We start from the raw sequence: 20,492 nt of genomic DNA on the forward strand, positions 1-20,492 counted from the left end.
CTTGGATATTCCTGCTATGTGGAACCTTATACTGGTGGATCAAATTGAAACATACAAGGCTAATAGAACTTTTGCTTAAAATAGAAATAGAATTTTTAATAAGTAAAATAAAAAATAAAATTTATAACCAACATAAGCCAAATAATCTTAAAAAGGTGTGAGCATAAAAACAGGATATCTACATTTTCTTTCTAATGTTGATTTAATTGCTATCAGAGACACCTGACAGGTATAGGAGTAGTAGGCAGAGATCCCCAGTAGAAAGAAGACAGTTTTCTCATTAACTTCTATTCCTTCTACCCTAGTTTCAAAGAAAAATCTATAGAGATTTAAAGGCAAATATAAAGGCAAAATCTTTAATCATTAAAGATTTAAAAATAGGTCATAAAAGGGTGTCCACCTATAAAATTGGCCTGTCTCTCTTAATGGCATCATAATCAACCTATTCAGATACTAGATACTGAGGCTGATTGCTTGTATCAAGTTGTATTGGAAGGGCAGTTTGTTCCTTGTCACACTAGAACATCTTCAAAAGCTACTGGAGATAAAAACCCTTTCTTGACATGCACATGATGGTTTCAAGACCAGAATACAGTGGTACTTTGGTTCACAAATTTAATTTGTTCATGATTTTGGAAAAGATAACCACATTCGTGTTTGTGCACAAAAGATGGCCGCAGTCATGTTTGTCACCAATGCAGAGTTTTCAAACAAAAAATTTTGCCAACTGCTTCTGTTTGTGAACCAAAGTACCAATGTAGAAGGTAAAAACAATAGCTATACACAGGAAAAAAATGAGTATTTTTTTGAACTTGAAACTACTGAGAAACCAAGAGCACATATTAAAAGCATATAAGAGAACTGGATAAAGTTTGATCTCATCATTACACCAGGGACTATACAGTAAGTGTATATTTTGGCACCAGGAGATAATCTATGAGATTCTGGAACTTGAATTGGAGGACAGAACTTTATGGAAGTTACAATGCTGAGGATTCACTGATTCAAGAAATAGTTCTCCTGTATGGACATTGAGATAAATAGTTGATTAGGTTCTGACAATTTTATTTATAAATATTCTGTGATTGTCTAGTAGGGCCATTATGAGAAGTAAAGGCTCTGATTCTGTATTCAGTCTTATGAAAAAAAGAGTTTGGTCAGAAGCTCCTCATAAATAGGCTTTTGATTATTATCTGTATGGAATCACCTCTTTACTAACATATAATAATACTGACTACTAGTTAGACATTTTTGTTTTCCTGAATGGCTTTTTATTCCAATGACTTAAAATTATCATGCAGAATGTTTTAAGGTAAAAATTAGTGTACACATATAATTATTTCAGATAGCAGAATTGAAAGGTTAGTGATGCAAATGAATACCTTACTAGAAAATTTGATCTTTGCAGAGTAACACTATGGCAGTATTAAGGTCATGAACCAAATTTTATATCAAAGCCTAAATAAGAAATATTAGGGAGTATTAAAAGAACTTTCCTACATTTCTAAAAAGAATTTCATGGTGCTATTTTCTAAAAGCAAATAAGTCTTTGTTTTTCTTATCCTGTATTATTTGTGACTTGTGTTCTTATGTGTGTATTATTTGTGACACACAAGTCAAGACACAAATAATATGGAGTAAGAAAAATACACAGATTGATAATAATACTAGAGTAGAACATATATATATATGTATATATTTAACCTCATTACATCTTCAAATCACTTTTATGAAGAGGAGGGACAAATTTTTTTAAGTATTCTTTAAATGAGGAAACTAAAGCTCAGCAATGGGCTTAGTACCATGGAAGGGATCTGGAAAGGCACAGAATGCTTGATTATTGATCTGGTACTCTTATAATAGGTAGAGCCCTTGGGAGGTGGGTGTGGCAAAGTAAGCATCCCTGAAAGAGTTTGGTTACCTTTGAGATTGTCTTACTTCCAGTCTAACCTTACCCTGTAGCAGAACCAGATAGCTGAGAACATTCTGAAGCTACAGATCTTGCCCCCAGGGAGAGGTTCAGGGTAAGTAATGACAAGGTACAGAGTTGATCCATTAATTAACAGTGTCAAAGCCATGTCCCAAATAATTAGAACACATATATGTCAACTACTTAGTTCTTATAAATATACTTATTATAAGATAAAAGTAGCAGGGTCAGTAGTAGTACTCTTTCTTAGACTAATATGAATTTTATGATGTGTGTTATGTTTTGAGAAATAAGGGCTAGCTTTTAAAGCACAGAATAGAACTTTTTGTTTTATTTTGTTCTTAAAAGAGACTTAAAATTGCAAAGTATAAATTTGTTTTTAATATTTTCATAGGCGTATGGGAAACAGTTATGCTATGGATAGATGACATTTTAGATTCAGGCTATTTACAGTCTATAGAAGTGACTAATTGTAAAAACTTACATAGAAAATTAGAGTATCAAACTTGATAGCATATTCATTTAGGTGATCAAACAAATGTGTTCTTTGTCAAGTACGTGACTTTACATCCCCTCCTTCTTAAATGCATGACTTGCTAAGCAAAGACAGGGTGGGTTTCAAAAGCCTTCAACGAATGGGATACAACCTATGAAGAATATATTGCTTTCCTGGAGAGGAAGAAATTATGGAGTTTTGAAGGTCTATAACAGTGGAGCAAAAGTGCAAGTTATGTGAACACAGGAAGATGAAGCAGAATGTGGAAAGAAAGTAGAGAAAAGAAATAGAAGTTTTACTCATTTTGTAATTTTCCCTGAGGCTATGGAAATCTTCTCAGTCTGTCAATTTCCTTTAGGAACTGGAGAAGAAAAAGGAAAGAGGGAAAAGGCATTTTCCTTCTCAGCCCACTTTTCACTTTACCTGCAAGACATGATATAGAATTTTCTTCATTTGTAGGACATTTGGGAATGCATTCGTCTTTAAGGACATTTGAGGTGCATTTTTCAAGTAAAAGAAAGGCACAAAGGGATTTAAAAAGACTTCCCAGGTTATCCTATTCTTTGGGACAAAACCAGGATTAGAACCCCAGTAGCAGAAATTCCACTGGAATGCTTGTCAGCAGAAACTGAGATTTCATTTTATAGCAACTTTTATAAACTTTTTTTTAGCAAAGTTTATAAGCAACTTTTTGCCTCATAAATCATTCTATTTTTTAACAATTATCTACCAATAAGAAATATTAAGTGTTGTCAAAGGGAGATGCTTCTCAGCTACCAGAATATCTGGAACCATAAGATAGTTTATGGATTGTGTTACACAGATCTCTAAAAAAGAGTAATGATAAAGATGTTAATATTAATGTTTTAAATTTCTTTGAAAATGCTCAGGAGACCAAAAGATGATTTTCTCTCTGGATTTTATGTGGGGCCCAGCTAGTGTGCTTTTAGGAAGATGCTTGATTCGTGGTAGCATAAGACTGAAAACCTGTCATGCTTTACATAAAAATTCTGTTTCATAAGTCCACAGTTTTTTTTATTACAGTTTCTGGATGGTGTCAGCATTTATTATCCTTAAGTTATTTAAAATACATTGCCTTTGATTTTTCTTGTTTCTAAGAACAGTACCACCCATTCATCTATTTAAGAGTAACCTCTGTGGCTCAACATTACCACAGTGTAATGTTTTGTGCTACTCTGAACATTTAAAAGATTTTTTTGAAATAAAAAAAGCATTGTTCTTTAAACTTTCTATTATTCCTAAACAAAACAAAATTTGATTTTATGTACTTTTTCTTCAGAAATTATCTTGCTTTTGATCACTTTCAATCTTGTAAACTAGCATATATTACTCCTCCTGCACCAATTTTTAATCAACAGGACTTAATCAGGCCATTCACTCATGAGAATATTGAAATCAGGAGGAACAGAATACTAATTGATGTATTCTACAAGTAGAAAGACATGGGGAAAAGTCCCCAAGTCTACCATAATTCTTTTAAGCCATTTCATTCTGTGTACTATTCTAAAAACACCCTAAACACACTTATGGCTTGTGGGTCTTTGCATTTACTGTTTGCTAAAATACTTTTCACAGATGTTTACATAAGTCATTCCATAATTTTTTAAAAACTATTTGTCATTTTAGGGAGAATTTCTCTGACCATACTATTTTAAACAACTTCCCTCCCATTCTCTTTACTGTGCTTATTCTTCTTCATCTCAAAGTAGACTAAGCTCTATGAGAACCTACTGTGTTTCATTTTTTACTGTAATAACCCCAGGGCCTAGATTATATCTAATGTATATTAAGCAATTTATAAACACTTACTGAATGAAAGAAAGATGCTTAATGTCACTTTTTGTTGCCTTCCTTTAAGAGAAAACTGAATTATACCTTTAGTTTAGGAATTAGATCTGTTCAGTATGGATCCAGAAAAAAGAAGGAAAACCATTGGGTTATAAGAAGACATGTTTTGGCTGAAAATAAGGAAAGATCTAATAATTGCAGTATTCTGAAAAGTATTTGATATATTTTTCTGTAGATGTTTATACAGATTATTTGACTACTTTGAGGATAGTTGTAGAGGAAGTTTATAAGGCATCTTGTGCAAATTAGATTATGTAACAATAGTTCTTGACTAGTATAATTCTATATTGGCTCAAAAGTTAACAACTGAGTTCAGCTCTTCTATAAAACACTAGACAAATGTATGAATTACTTACATAATATTTTATAAAATTTTGATCTACTCTTTTCTTATGATAACCACTCCATAATAGATATTATGTTAATACCCTAAACCAGGGATTGTTACCACCTAGGACAAATTTGTCCTGTCACCTATTTTTGAAAATATTTTTATTAGAACACAGACATGACCATTCATTTACATAGTAAACCTTATGCTCTCATTATGGTATAAGAGAGTGTTCAGAAAATGTTTCTGTTCAGATGAAGGAGGTGTTCTAACACTTTGAAATTATCATTAAGCTACCTTTCTGTATTCTAGTTTATTATAAATCAAGGTTATTAATTATAACTATCTCATTAGAGTGTCTAGAGGAATTAAATTGATAATACATCTATAGACCTTTGAACAATGTGCCTCAGAGTAGGTAAGTAGTAAATATTAGATAGTTGTTGTTATTGTTAATTTTTTATCATACTGACCCTTGGAGCGATTATCACAAGAAATGAGTAGATCAAAAATTTCATTAAGCAATAATATCCTCTTTTTAAAATTAATTTTATTTGTACATTTTAGGTATACAATATAATGACATTCATCATTGGAAATTTGCACCTTTACATAATCTCTCTTGGATCTTATTTTTTCCCCATTCCCCTGTCCCTCACATCAACCCCTCCATCCCTCCTTATTACAAAGACTTTGTTTCCATTGTTTCATTTTCTCATATTAATTCCATTCCCTTCTTTCCTAATAATATCCTCTTATTCAAATTTTTACTTCTACTTAGGAGAATCACTAGGAGATAATAAAAATAGCATTTTTGTTTGCTTTTAGTGAATGGCCCTCATATTGCATTAATTTGTTAACTCAGAATTTTCTTACATGAGTGTTTATATGTGAAATATAATTTCTTATCTTCTATACAGTACCTCTCTTCCAAATAAGATGATCCTTTTCCAACCTTAGCATATGCTCTTTTCCTTTCTGTCTCCATTAGCTTTACTTCATGCTCCACTCTTCCCAAATCCTTTTCTTTTCTTAACTAGCTCAATTCCTGGAAAACTCTGGAACATTCTCAAGATTTTCTTTCTCAATCAGTATTTCCCGAGTTAGTTACATGACACATTGATTTTTTTTTACCTATATGCAACACCTATAGACAACCTGTAAAATGTTATCATATTCTCTCTACATATTGTCTGAAATAGTTCTGTAGTTTTTATACTTGCATCTTGTTTCTCCAACTAGATTGAAAGGTGTGCTTGGATAAACTCTTAGGTGGGTGGTGCTTTACAAATGCTTAAGGATTAGGTAAAAACTTGTACTTAGAGTTTAAATTGCTTGTATTTTTAAAAGTTGATTTTGCTTTACAAGTAATCATTCTGCATGGCAAAGCCACTGAAAGTTTTAGTTCTTATGTAGAATTTCCTGAAAACATCTAGAAAAGAAAAACATTTCTTTAATCTACAACCTTTCAAAGATTAACAGAACATGAATCAAAAGACCTTGAAAGTATATTCTTCCATCATGATCTACCATAAAGTTTATGGTAAATAGTTATTTTTACTTCTATTAAAGGCAACAAAAAGAGTAATTTGAGAAGAATCATTAAGTTTGGCATTGGGAATAACTTTTAATGATCTGAAAATACTTTAAAATTCAGGGCCCTTAAGAGAGTATAGGCCTGCTGCTACTATTTTCAAAATCGGCAGCTTTGGACTTAACAAAGTAAAATTTTGAACCATAGTATATGGAAAGTAATGATGGCCATGGAAATATTTGCACATTGTAGTCTGTTGTTACTGCACATGTTTGACAGTAACCATTTACAATTGTACTGATTTCAGAAAACCACAGAGCAAGTGTAAAGATCCAAGGGAAGATAGGGAAAGAGTCCTCAAGATGATTTATGAGGATGCTTATAACAAACTTGTTATTCACATTTAAGAATTTTATCTAAGAACATATTTTGCTCCATATAAAAGGGGAATGTTTTCTCTCAGTTTTTTAAAATCAGTAATTTTGTTTTTTAAGTGCTACAGTGGCAGAACTCTGAAGCATAAGTCAAATTAAGTCATATTGCTCAAATACTATGAGATGTTATACTTTTATTTCTTTGAATACTTAGAGGTGACCCTGTGGTATTTGGAATTTATACCTAGCTAGATTGATAAGATTTTTCTTTTTGAAAATTTCAGTTAGAAGAAGCATTCCAAATTTTTATAAGCCAATAATGATTTCTTCACCCTGTCAACATGCTTCCTGTCTTCTACTTAGGTGTGTCCAACTCATGGCCCATAGACTACTTGCTCTATTTTTTTACTGTTATAATAAAAAATATTAAAAATTATTACTTACATATATTAACTATATTGCATATTTCATATGTGGCTCCAGAAATTCTTCTTCACTCAGTGTGGCTCAGGCAAGCCACAAGATCAGACACACCAGCAACATATGTAAATATTTTGTACCAATTTAGTATGTTGTTTCATAAAATGTAAATTTCAAAAGTCTGTATTCCTTGAATTTGAAGGCGCTTATACTTGCAGCCTAACATTCTATCCAGTTCATTCCACATTTATAGTTTTTGGCAATAAAAAGCTATGATAGTAGGGGTCTAAGACACAATTTATAGTGCTGAATGTTGTGTTAAAAACATGCCACTGGATCCTTAAAATAAAGATCTGGGAGTACCTATGGATCCTCAACCTCAAATATTGTTAACAAAAAGGATTTTGTGTTTTGGTCTCTTTGTCTAGTTTCTGTATGTGTTCATAAGGAGAACCTGATGGACTGATTACAAAGTGGACTGTGACATGTATCCAAGTGCAAAGTTATATGAAAACTGCCTAACACTTAGCTTTATTTAAATGACTGTAGTTCTTCTCTCTCTCTCTCTTTCTTTCTTTCTTTCTTTCTTTCTTTCTTTCTTTCTTTCTTTCTTTCTTTCCTTCTTTCTTTCTTTCTTTTAGAGGGGAAGGGGTTTATTTAGCTTACAGTTCCTAGAGGTTTCAGTCCATAACAAGCTCCAAGGCAGGGAGGACAAACAGGTATCGCAGAGGAGAAGCAACACAGAACACACAAAATAGCAAAGCAACAAGGGACAGCTTCACTGCATCTTTCTGCCTCTTTTATCCCATCCAGACTACTGGGATTAGGGTGGGGCTAAACCACTCTCTCATGTGTAATGGTTTAGCAATCACATGCCCTTAATCCCAGCATGACACATTCCAGATTCAGCTACCTCTGAATGAGGCTTGGGGGGTGGGGCGGGGGGCATTTAGACCCAAACCACAACATTCTGCCTCTGGTCCCCAACCCAAACACTCATTTACATTCCCTTATATAAAAGACATTTAGTCCATCTCTAAGAGTTGCCAAAATCCTAACAGTTTAAGCATTGCTGAAAAGTTCAAATCCAAAGTCTCCTCTGAGACTTAAGGCAAACTCTTAGCTGCAAGTCCCTGTACAAAAGAAAATAAATTTAAACAGTTCCAACATTCAATAGCACAAGATAAACATTTCCATTCCAAAAGTTACAAACAGGAAGATACAAAGGAATGGGACCAAAGCAAGTCCAAAATCCAGCAGGGCAAACATAAAATCCCACAATTTCACTTCCAGCATCTGAGGCAGTCTTGTGGCAAGCCATAACTGCCAAAGGGCTTGGGTGGATCTGCCCCTAAGGCACTACAGGTGGTTGTAGCTCCCATGATTTCTCTCTTGGGCTGGCTCTGCTTCCTCCTTGCAGTTTTCCTCAGATGACTGATGCTCCTGGCTTCTCCAAACTTCTGGGGTCTCCAGTGCACCTTTGGCTTCACACTCACAGCTTCACAGAGTGCCCTCTTAGGGGCACACAGCCTGGCCTCCCAGGCCTTTTTCTGAAATTTGGGTGGAAGCCTTCTGACCCCACAACTCTTGGATTCTGCATGTGCCTAAAACCAGCACCATGTGGATGATACCAATGTCTGCTGTCAGCTGGAGCTGTAGCCAGGCTTCCTTCTCTCTTGGTTGTAGGGGTCCAGTGCCTATGAACTAAATCCCTAGGAACAGCTTCCCTAGGCTGCCACCATTCTGGAACATGGTGCTCTGGGGCTTTATTCTCAAAGCAAAATCTTTCACCTTTACAACTCTGAGAGTGCAAAGGATGGAGTCCTGCTGCTTCTTGTGATGCCCTCAGGACATCTTTTCTATGCTTCTGTTCCTTCTCAGCAGTCAAGATCTCCTCTGCTCTATCTTTTCAGTCCACAGCTTTAATGGAGCTTCCTTTCTGGCCAAACTCAAGACATTTTAAATCATTCTACTGGGCTCTTTGCTCTTGATTCTCAACATAGATCTGGCTAAAAGCCCCCAACAGTAGCCATGCCACTGCCTCAATATTCAACTGCCTTGAAATTTCTTCTGCAAAATTAATTAGTTTACCACCCCTAATCTCAGTCTCAGGCAAAGTCTCTGGACATGAACAAAATGCAGACAAACTTTCTGCCAAGCCATAACACAAATCATCTGCAGTCCAGCAGCCAGTGCAGTTCTTCCCAGCAGAAACCTCCCAAGCCACTTCTGAGCTCTGACCAGAATCTCCCCTACAGAACAGTCTAAGTCATTCAGCTCTGCTTCTGTAGGTGAAATCTCTGAATCTTTTCTCTTTCCCTTCCCACAAGTCAGTTCCAAAGGCTATTGAGCCACATGTCCAGGTAATGTAACAGTAATGAGCTCACTTCTCTGGTACCGAATTTCTATGTTAGTTACTCTTACCTGACACCCAAAGTTAGAGGGGAAGGGGTTTATTTAGCTTACAGTTCCTAGAGGTTTCAGTCCATAATTGGCTGGCTCCAAGGCAGGGATGACAAACAGGCATTGCAGAGGAGAAACAACATGGCACGCACAAAATAGTAAAGCAACAAGGGAGTGTAGTTATTTTTTCTAAGATTATAATTCAAACATTTTAATGTGAATACCAATTATAAAACAGTAAAGCAAATGCCAGAAATATAGACAGAGTGAGACAGTGAACTGATATGATGGAGTTCAGGCAATTTTAATTTTAGGGACATTTGTCTCTTAGTTTTGGTATTTTACAGCAATGGTACCATTTATTTTATTTCATTTTATTTTAGCCATGTCCTTTGGGTGCCCGAGATTTTCGAGAGAAACAGTGTGCAGATTTTGACAATATGCCTTTCCGAGGAAAATATTATAACTGGAAACCCTATACTGGAGGTAATGTATAACCTGGCAGAGCATTTATCCTTGAGAGCTTTGTAAATATAAGAGGATAAATAAATACATACAAACACAAACATATATTTCTGCACATAATAAAATTAGAGTCTGCAAATTAAAGCAAGAAAGTGCTTGTATATTATAAAGTTCTCATATTTTAGTTTCCTTGTGATAAAGCTTATACATTACAAATTATCAGATTATTTAAAAACCCAATTCTATTTAACAAGGTACAAAATTCCTAGAAGGGCTATATCCACATCAAAACCATATAATATTTGAGAGTTCTGCTTGAGACTTCCTTGGGAGAAATGTAAATTACATTATAATCATTGAATATGTGCAGTTAACACCCTAAATCAAAGTATACTGATATAAATCAACTCAAAAGAGAAAAGAGAATTTTGAATTCTTTCTTAGTCAAAGGCCAGAGATCTCGCCACAGATGATTATTCTTTCTTTGATTTAAGAAACATTCTTGGTCTTTAATTTGAGCATGTATTGAATACTAATTGTTCTGTAAGTGATTTTTTCACTCCCAAAATGAAAACTAAATTTTGTTGAAATTTTTTTTAACTAAATGTGCTTGTACAAAGCATTTATTGATTTTTGTTTTTCTAATCTCTTACTTTAAAAATTATCTAACACAGAGCAATGTTTAAAAAAATATAAATGACAACTGTGTGTCTGCTACCAATATTCTACAATTAGCATTTTATTATACTTTATACATGTCTGTTCTTCTCTATAGATTTATTAATCCATATTTTTAATAATTTAAAAGTAAATTGCAGTTATTAATACTTTCTTCTAAATATATCAGTTTGCATCCTATTAACCTTGTTTACTTTTTTCTTTTGAGGTAAGAGCACATACAAAGAAATGCACAAACCTTAAGTGCATTTTCCCTGAATTTTGACAAATGCATACACCAGTAAAGCCCTATTGAAATAAAGAACATTACCATCACCTCCAAAATTATCATAGTCCTTGTCAGCTTAACCTGCTATAAACAATTATTATAAATTGTGGGTTTTAAACAACAGAAACTTATTTCTCATAGTTCTAGAGGGTAGCAATTTGAGATCAGGGTGCAAGTGTGGCTGGCAAATACAGAGACTTCTGATGAGGGCCCTTTCCTGGACTGTAGAATTAACCTTTTCTCATTGTATTCTCATTTGGCAGGAAGAGAGGAAAGACCTGTTTGGGCACTGTATTAGTCAGTTTCTAGTAGGTGGGACAAAAGACCCAGCACCAAAAGTTAAACTAAGAGAAGTTTATTTTGGCTTATGATCTCAGAGAATTCAGTTCATTTCAGAAGGATCACACCATGGTTGACTGGCTCCAAGGCAGAAATGGCATGATGAAAGAGCATGGCAGAGGAAAGCTGTTCAACACATGGTGACCAGGAAGCAGAGAGATAAAGGAGGAGCCAGAAACAAGAATACACCCTTGTAGGTCACACTTTTAGTGAGCCACCCCTTCAACCATGCCCCACCTCCTAACAATACACAAACTCCTGAATGGATTAATGCACTGATTAGCCTAGCCCCACGATCCAATTACCTTCCAAATGCATAACTTCTGAACACGTGAGACTTTAAGGGGACATTTTTAAAATCTAAACATAGAAGGTTCCTGATATGAGGGCACAAATCCCATTCATAAGGACCACACTGTCATGGCCTAATTAATTCTGAAAGGTCTCACCTTCTTATAACATCACATTGAGGGTTAAGATTTCAACATGTGAATTTTGAGGGGACACAACATTTAGTCCATTAACAGTCCTCTTAGTAGTTCTTTACAGTCAATAACTGTCCCTGCCGGGCCGGGGATTTAGCTCAGTGGTGCCTTTGCCAGCCTTGCAAGCGGAAGGTTCAGAGTTTGATCCCGGGTAACAAAAAACAAAAAAAAAAACCCTGTCCCTGCCAACTCCTTTGAAGAGGCAACCATTATTCTGACTTTTTTTCCCCTCATCATAGTTTAGTTATGTGTGTTCCAGGACTTCATGCTATATTGGTTCTTTTTTTTTTTGGTACCGGGGATCTAACTTGGGACCTTGCTCTTGCAAAGCAGGCTCTGGAACCACTGAGCTAAATCCCCAGCCTCTATATTGATTCTTTTTATCTAAGGCTTCTTCCTCTTCTTTTCTTTTTTTTTTGGTACCGGGGATCGAACTCGGGTCCTTGCACTTTCGAGGCAGGCGCCGGAACCACTGAGCTAAATCCCCGGCCCCTATCTAAGGCTTCTTTACACTCAGTATTTTTGAGATCTCTCCACAGTGTTGTATGTAGAAATTGTTCCTTCCTTTTTTATTACTGAGTAGCATTCCATTATAGTAACCAATTTTTCAGTTGTACTAGCTGTCATGAATAAACTGTTATAAATAAATATCTGTGAACAGGTCTTTTTGTGAGCTTTTATTTTCATTTCTTTTTTGTAGATAATAAGGGTAAAACTGCTAGGCAGTAGAGTAATGTTACTTTAGTTTTAAAAGAAATTGTCAGATGTTTTTCCACAATGATTGTATATGCTCCCACCAACAGCATATGAGTATTCTATTTACTCCACACCCCTATCAATATTTGATGTTTTTATTCTTCCTCCAAGAGGGAAGATTTAATTTTTATTGTCTAGCTATTATGTGGAGCATATTTTTACTTACGTAGTGATCATTTATATAATTTCTTTTATACTCTGTGTTCAAATCTTTTGCTTTTTATAGACAAAGTTTTCATTTAATTTTTATGTTTAATTGACATAAAATGTGTACATTTATATGGGTTACAGTGTAAAAATTTGATAAATGTATACAAATATAATAATCAAATCAGAGTAATTAGTATTTTCATCTTCTCAAATATTGCCATTTCCATGTGTTGAGAACCTTCTCTAATTATTTAAAAATTTATAATACATTGTTTTAGACTTTAGTTACCTTGATGTGCTATAGAACATTAGAATTAATTTCACTTATCAGGCTGTATTTTGGTATGTTACACAACCTCTTTTTATCTCTCTTCCCTCCCGCTCTTCCTAGCCTCTAGTGACCACTTTTCCTTAAGATGATCACATTTTTTTTTTTTCCACAAATGAATGAGAACATGTGGCATTTGTCTTTCTGTGCCTGGCTTATTTCACTTGCATAGTGTCCTCTAGTTGCATCCATGTTGGCACAAATGACAGGATTTCATCCTTTTATGACTAAGTAATATTCTATTGTGTATATGTATCACATTTTAAAAACCCATTCCCCCATTGATGGAAATCTCAACTGATTTCCTACCTTGACTATTTGTGAATAGTGTTGCAATACACATAGTTGTACAAGTGTCTCTTTTGATACAGTGTTTTCATTGCTTTTGTGTACATACCCAGTAATAGGATTGTTGGCTTGTGTGGTAGTTCTATTTCTTGTTGTTTGAGGAACCTCCATGCTCTTTCCTATAGTGGCTATACTAATTTACATTCCAACTAACAATGTGTGAGAGTTTTCTTTTCTCCGTGTCATCACCAGAGTTTGTTATTTTTTGTGTTTTAATAATAGCCATCCTAACTGTAAGTAAGATAGTATCTCAGGGTGGATTTTTTTTTTTTTTTTTTTTTTGTACTGGGGATTGAACTCGAGATCTTGCGCTTACGAGGCAGGTGGCAGAACCACTGAGCTAAATCCCCAGTCCCCTTGTGGTTTTGACTTACATTTTCCTGGTAATTAGCACACTAGAACATTTTTTCATAAACTTGTTGGTCATTTGTATATCTTCTCTTGGGAAATGTCTATGCAAGTCTTTTACACACTTTTTAACCTGATTTTTTTTTCTTTTGGCTGTTGTTTTGGTTTCCTTATATATTCTGAATATTAATCCTTTGCCAGATGGATAGCTTGCAAATATTTCCTCCCACTCTGTAGTTTGTCTCTTCCTTTATATTGTTACCTTTGCTGTGTAGAAACTTCTTGGTTTGATATAATACCATTTGTCTAATTTTGTTCTTGTTGCCTGTGCTTTTGGAGACATAAAAAAAAAATCTTTGCCTCTAATAGGGTTCTGAAGTGTTTTTCCTATTTTTTTTTTTTAGCTGTTTCAATTTCAGGTTTCACATTCAGGTCCTTTTTAAAGCTCCTTTTAAGTTGATTCTTGCATATGGTGAGAGGTAGGGTCTAATTTCTTTCCTCTGCATATGTACATCTTGTTTTCCCAGCACCATTTACTAAAGAGATTGTCCCTTCTCTGATGTGTGTTTTTGGCACCTTTGTTGAGAATGAGTTGACTGTAAGTACATAGTCATATTTCTTGATTCTCTACTCTGTTCCATGGGTATATGTGTCTGTTTTTATGGCAGTATCACACTGTTTTGCTTATTGTATCTATGTAGGCTGTTTTGAAGTCAGGTATTGTAATGCTTCCTTCCTTGCTCTTTTTCCTCAGGATTGCTTTGTTTATTCTAGATCTTGTGTAGTTCTATATCAATTTTTGTGATTATAAAGAATAATATCCTTGGTATTTTGATGGGGATTACACTGACTTTCTAAATTACTTTGGAAAATATTAACATTTTAACAATATTCATTCTATGAACATAGGATGTCTTCACGTTTTTTTGTATGTGTGCTCTTCGATTTCTTTCATAAGTGTTTTATATTTTTCAAGGTACAGATCTTTCACTTCCTTGGTTAACTCCATTTCTTGATATTTTATTTTTCTGGGCTTTGTATGATAGCATTTTTAATTTATTTCCTCAAATATGTTATTGATATATAAAAATTCTATTTTTTATGTGTTGATTTTGTGTTCTGAAATTTTACTGATTTTTTAAAAATATCAATTTTAACTGTTTTTGTTGGTGGAGTCATATATTTATGTGTGTGTTCTGTGAACAGGGATTACTTAGCTTTCCTCTTTCTCCTTTCTACTTCAAACATCTTTTGTTTCTTCCTTTTGCCTACTTGCTCTAACACTTCTAATGCTATGTTCAATAAGACTGGAAGACTGATGAAAGTGTTTTAAGATCCTGGAAAAACTTCTTTTAACTTTTCTCTGTTTATTATGGTGGAAATGGGTGTGGGTTTGTCACATATAATCTTTATTGTATTCAGGTATATTTCTTCTATACCTAATTTGTTGAAAGTTTCTGTCATTATTGGAGGGCAATCAATCCTCTGACTGCATAGAAAGGGGGACTGCGAGGGCTAAAGAAAGAAATATAATACAGGTTTGCTCAATTTCAAAATACATGGGGGGCCTGAAGGTTAGTGTTTCAGACTAGGCAAAAACAAAGACTCCTAAGCTAGCCATTATTCATTTGGTACATACAACAATTGGAGAGAGTATCAGGTGACTTAGGGGGCAGGGGTAATCCTATGCTGATGAGGATTTTACGATGATGAGGGTGGTAAGGAGAGCATTCTTACAGTAGTAGGTGGGACAAGATAGATAGAGCAGGCTAATAAAGAAGTGTCCTCCCTCCAGGTGAAACCTTTCTCTTTTTTTAATTACTACTCCATTCTCAGTTCTCAAAGAACAAGAATGTCTTCAGCTGATATACTTTTGCCCTTGAGCATCACTTATCATGGAACCATTAAGGCCTCAACTTGTGACCCAAGGCAAAACAGAGTTATGTTCCTGCATGACATAGCTGTCTCTCGAGCAAGGTGACATTGGGCCTTAGACAGCTATAGTCATATTTTAATTATGAAATGATTGTTATTCAAACATTATGTAGAATGGCTCTTAACAATCATGAAAGGTTTTATTTATTTATTTATTTATTTATTTATTTATTTATTTTGAGGCAAAGTCTTGCTATGACATCCGGGTTGGCTTTTGAACTCATTATGTACCCCAGGCTGAATTCACAGCAATCCTGCTGCCTCAGCCTCTTGAGGGATTACAGGTGTGTGCCACCCATGCCCACCTATGAAAACGTTTTGAATTTTATTTTTTTTATTTTAAAAAAATTTATGAGTACATGTTTGCAGTACATAAATGACTATAGTTATTGTGCAGTTATTGCTACTTGTCCATAATACATCTCAACTCTTTTCTTTAGGGCTTTAAATTTTATTGAATGTTTGCTGTATCTATTGAAATGATCATATAATCTTTGTCCTTTGATCTGTGTTCTTTGGTCTGCTTATGTATTGTACTGGATATATATATTATATACATATGTATAATATATATAATATATAAAATATATATTATATACATATGTATAACATATATAAAAATATGTATAATATATATATATTATATATATATATATTCTGGCTTCCCTGAGATAAGTCCCACTCAATCATGGTGTATAATCTTTTTATATGTTGTGAGATTTTGTTTCCTAGTATGTAGTTGAAAATTATTCTATCTCTTCATTAGATTTTTTTTTCTCTTCAGTTTTCATTTCGTTTATTAGTACATGTTTGAATTACAAAATGATTATATTCATTGTGGGGCATTGCTATATGCATATCCATGTACTAACAGATCTCAATTATTTTTTTATCCCCATTCCTGCCCCTCCTTCACCTCTGCCTCCATCTATTGATCCTCTTCCCATTGTTAAAGATCTCTTTACTTTCTATTACCTGTCTTTTATTTTGCTCTTCATTTATTTTTTTCCATTAACTTTATTGGTACATTTTAGGTATACAGTACAGTTACATTCATCATTGGGATCTTGTACCTTTACATGATGTATCTTGGTTCTTATTTATTTCCCCATTCCTCTGCCCTCCCTTCACCCCCTCCACCCTTTCCTATTTACAAAGACTTTGTTTCCATTTTTTCCTTTTCTCATATTTTTTCTTTTCCTTTCTTTTCTTTCCCCTACCCCTCCCACTTCACCTACTCCTTTAGACCTTTTCTTCCTATTTCACAATATGAATTATACATTTTGATCCCTATTTACACTTTTAGCTTTTCATACCAGAGTATGGCCTCAGTGTGCATCCACCTAGCTATAAATGTCTCTAGTTTCTCGTTCTTTATGGCTGAGTAGTACTTCATTTTATATTAAAAAAAACCAAAAACCATATCTTCTTTATCCAGTCTCCAGTTGATGGGGAATGGGGCTCTTTCCAAGTTTTAGCTATTATAAACTGTGCGCCTATAAACATGGGTGAGCATATAAATATATATCCCTGTGGTATGATTCTTTTAATTCTTTTGGGAAGATACCCAGCAGAGGGATAGCTGGGTCAAATGGGACTTCCAATCCTAGTTCTTTGAGGTGTCTCCATATTGATTTCCACAGTGGTTGCACCAGTCTGCACTCCCACCAACAATGAAGAAGGGCTTCTTTTTCCCTGCAGCCTCAATAGCATTTGTTATTATTTAATTTTTTTGATAATACTCCTTCTTTCTGGAGTAATATGAAATCTCAGTGTTGTTTTAATTTGCATTTCTCTAATGGCCAGATGTTGAACATTTTCCCATGTATTTATTGGGCATTTGTACTCCTTCTGAGAAGTGTCTTCATTTCAGTTGCCCATTTTATTGATTGATCTTTTTTGGGGGTCTAATGTTTTTGAATTCTTTGTATATTCTAAATATTAGTTCCATGTCTAAGGACTAGCTAGCAAAATTTTTTTTCATTCTTGGATTTTCTTTTCATTCTGTTGACTCTTTCTTTTGCTGTGCAGAAGATTTTTAATTTGATGTGATTCCATTTGTTGACTTTAGTTTTCTTTTTGTTCAATAATGTTTGTGTGTGTGTTTTGTTTCAGAACAATGCTATCCTCATAGCATGAATTTGATAGTTTTCTCCTTTTCTAGTTTGGAATAGCTTGAGATAATTAGTATTAGTTCTTATTTAGATGTTTTATAGAATTTAGCAGTAAAATCATCTGGCCCTGGGCTTTTCTTTGTTAGGATAATTTTATTTTTGGTTCAATCTTTTTATTCATTATTGGTCTATACAATTTTTCTGTGCCATCATAGTTTATATTTGGTAGGTTATATATGTCCAGATATCTATCCATTTCTTCTGGGTTTTCAAATTTGTCTGTATATAGTTGTTCATAATAATTTGTAAATAGTCTTTGTAATTCTCCTTTTTTGTCTCTGAAATTATTAACTTGAGTCTTCTCTTTTTCTTGATTAGGCTGGCTGAAAATTTATCAATTTTGTTTCTTTTTTTGAAAAGGCTCTTCCTTTAACTAATTTTTAATTTTTTAGTATTTATTTCATTTATTTCTATTCTGACCTTCTACTAATTTTGTTTATTCTTCCTTTTCTGATTCCTTGAATCATATTGTTAGGTTATTTGGAATCTCTGTCTCTCTGTCTCTCTGTCTCTTTGTCTCTGTCTACCCCCCCCCCAACTTCTGTCATGTAGGGGCTTATTGCTATAAACTTCCCTCTTAGTACTGCTTTTACCACATTTCATAGGTTTTGGTGTGTTGTGTTTCCATATTCATTATGTCAAGATGTTTTTTTAAAATTTCTCTTTTGATTTCCTCATTGACTCATTGGTATTTAAATGAATATTGTTTAGTTTCCATAAGTAACTCTTGTTATTGATTTTTAGTTTTATCCCATCATGTGGATGATGCCAACATCTATTGCCAGTGGGGATGGTAGCTAGGCCCCCTTTGGACCATGACTGTCATGGCTTCTGAGTTCCTGATGGCTGACCTAAATGAAATGAACCAATTCCCTAGCAGGCTTTCCTTGAGCAGAGATGCCAGCAACTCTCTTGTCAAATGAAAGATTTACATTTTTGCCCCCTTGGAGCTTGTGATGGATGGGGTTTTGCTGATTTAAGATACCTTGAAGGTGCCTTTTTTCTTTTCCCTGTACAAAGTACTTGCTTTCTTTTGAATGGAACCAATATCTTTAGCAACCATACTGCTTTGGCTTCAACTTTACTCTTCTGCCAAAATTTAAGTTTTAAAAATATTTATGCTCTGCTTTTTGCCTCTAATTCTTATTGTAAATCTGGCTGAAAGCAGTCAGCAGAAACCATGCTACAGCTTGAACACTGGGCTGCCTTGAAATTTCCTCCACCAGATCAATTAGTTCACTGCCTTTAATCTTAGTCTCCCTCAAAATCTCAGGACATGGGCAAAATATGAACACATTTTTGCTAGAGTATAGTGTGAAGCTCCAAGTGGAGTCTTTTACTGTCCATATTCCTATCAGCATTCTGGGTCCCTGAGCTACAGCCAGAATACATGTTTGCTCTACTTACAGCGTTCTGGGACTTCTCTGGCCTAATTCCCTAAACTTTGCAAATACCTTCTGCAAGCCAGTTCCAAAGGCTTCTAAACCACAGGGTAAGGTATAATCACAGCAATGTCCCCACTTCCAATATTCTTTATTAGTACCAATATTCTTTATTAGTCAGCTTTCCTGTCACTAAGACACAATGCCCAACACCTGCAGCTTAAAGGAGACATTTAACTTGGTGCATGATTGGATTCAGTCCAAGATCAGCTGTCACCAAGGCAGAAATATCATAGTAGAAGGGTGTAATGGAACAAAAATACTTAGTTTATGGTGGCTGGAAAGCAGAGTAGGGGAACAGCACCAGAAAGGAGAGGTCCAGGAACCATATATAGTACCCAAAGTCATGTCTCAATGACTTAACCTGACATACCCAGAATTGTGCTTTACTAATCCTATAGGTAGCTCCCTAGCCAATCAAGTTGAAAATTAATTTTAACCATCACACCATCCTTGGTGCCTGTGGGTCTCAGGTTTCTGAATCTATTTTTGGTACTTGCTTCCCCCTGGGCTCAGAGCCAGTAGGCAGAAGCCCAAGCCAAGGTTGTCCTGTCTGTCACTCACCACTTCTAACCTCAACTCAATCCACTGAGAGTCTCTCTGGCTGGTTGTTCCTTTAGGGCCCAGTGCCAGGGAGATGAAAGGCTGAGTCTGGACCATCTGGTTCATCTCACTCTGCTGTCCATAGTCACCATTTCTGGCACCACCATGACCCACAAAGTTTCAGTATACTTTGAAGCTCCTATGGTGACTGTAAAAAGGAGGCTGACTCCTATTATTATCTTAGACTCTGGACCAAGTCTTTGTTGGTGATTCACTATGATGGCCTAGCACTGAGGGCAGTGGTGACTGGGATGAGAGCTATGTGGGGCTTGTTCCCCTATCTACTTTCCCTAAAGGGATATGTGCATTTCACAGAATAGCTGGGCCTCTTGGTCTATACTAGGAACAGAGCTCATAAACAAGGAAACAATTTCTTATTATTATCTCAGGCTGAATCATGTCCTGTTGGGGAAACCATGTGGCTTGACTGGCAATATGGACAGTGGCATCCACGGTGAGTGCCCATTGGCAGCTGCTCCTTAATTTCTTCCCTCAAACATTTTATGTGTTTCACAGAATGGCACAGTCTGCAGACCTGTTCTGGGAGTAGAACCTAGGGTTGAGGCTTCACTTATTAGTCTAGCTTTCCCTTTTTCTGTATTTCAGCTGTTTGCTATCTCATTTAAGTTGTATTCAAGTGGTTAGTGTCTCTACCACCTCATGTAATTCCACACTGATTGAACTTTGTATCTCAGAGCTGTTTGGGAATGCTGTTTCCTCTGTGCCACCAAGATCTCACTTCATTTTCAGCTTTTAAGTTTGTTTTTAGATCATTTTGAGTCTGTTTTTGTACATGGTGTATGATAAATATCCAAT

The 20,492-nt window shown here is 35.0% G+C and overlaps 1 protein-coding gene across 6 annotated transcripts in view; it reads left to right on the plus strand.

Annotated features, from left to right (window-relative positions):
* Positions 1-20,492, plus strand: part of Adamts6 (ADAM metallopeptidase with thrombospondin type 1 motif 6) — a 295,156-nt gene that overhangs the window by 204,618 nt on the left and 70,046 nt on the right. For all 6 annotated transcript variants that reach the window (XR_015442349.1, XR_015442350.1, XM_087189555.1 and 3 more), the window contains one exon: positions 9,741-9,843. Coding sequence is in view for 4 of the 6 variants with exons in the window: in XM_087189555.1 (XP_087045681.1) it covers positions 9,741-9,843 (103 nt within the window). In the remaining 2 variants the exon portion in view is untranslated. The remainder of the gene's footprint in view (positions 1-9,740; positions 9,844-20,492) is intronic.

The sequence above is a fragment of the Heterocephalus glaber genome, unplaced genomic scaffold, assembly GCF_053883595.1.
Source record: "Heterocephalus glaber isolate CG9 unplaced genomic scaffold, H.glaber_assembly_v1.0 deba00001543, whole genome shotgun sequence".
NCBI lineage: Eukaryota > Metazoa > Chordata > Mammalia > Rodentia > Bathyergidae > Heterocephalus > Heterocephalus glaber.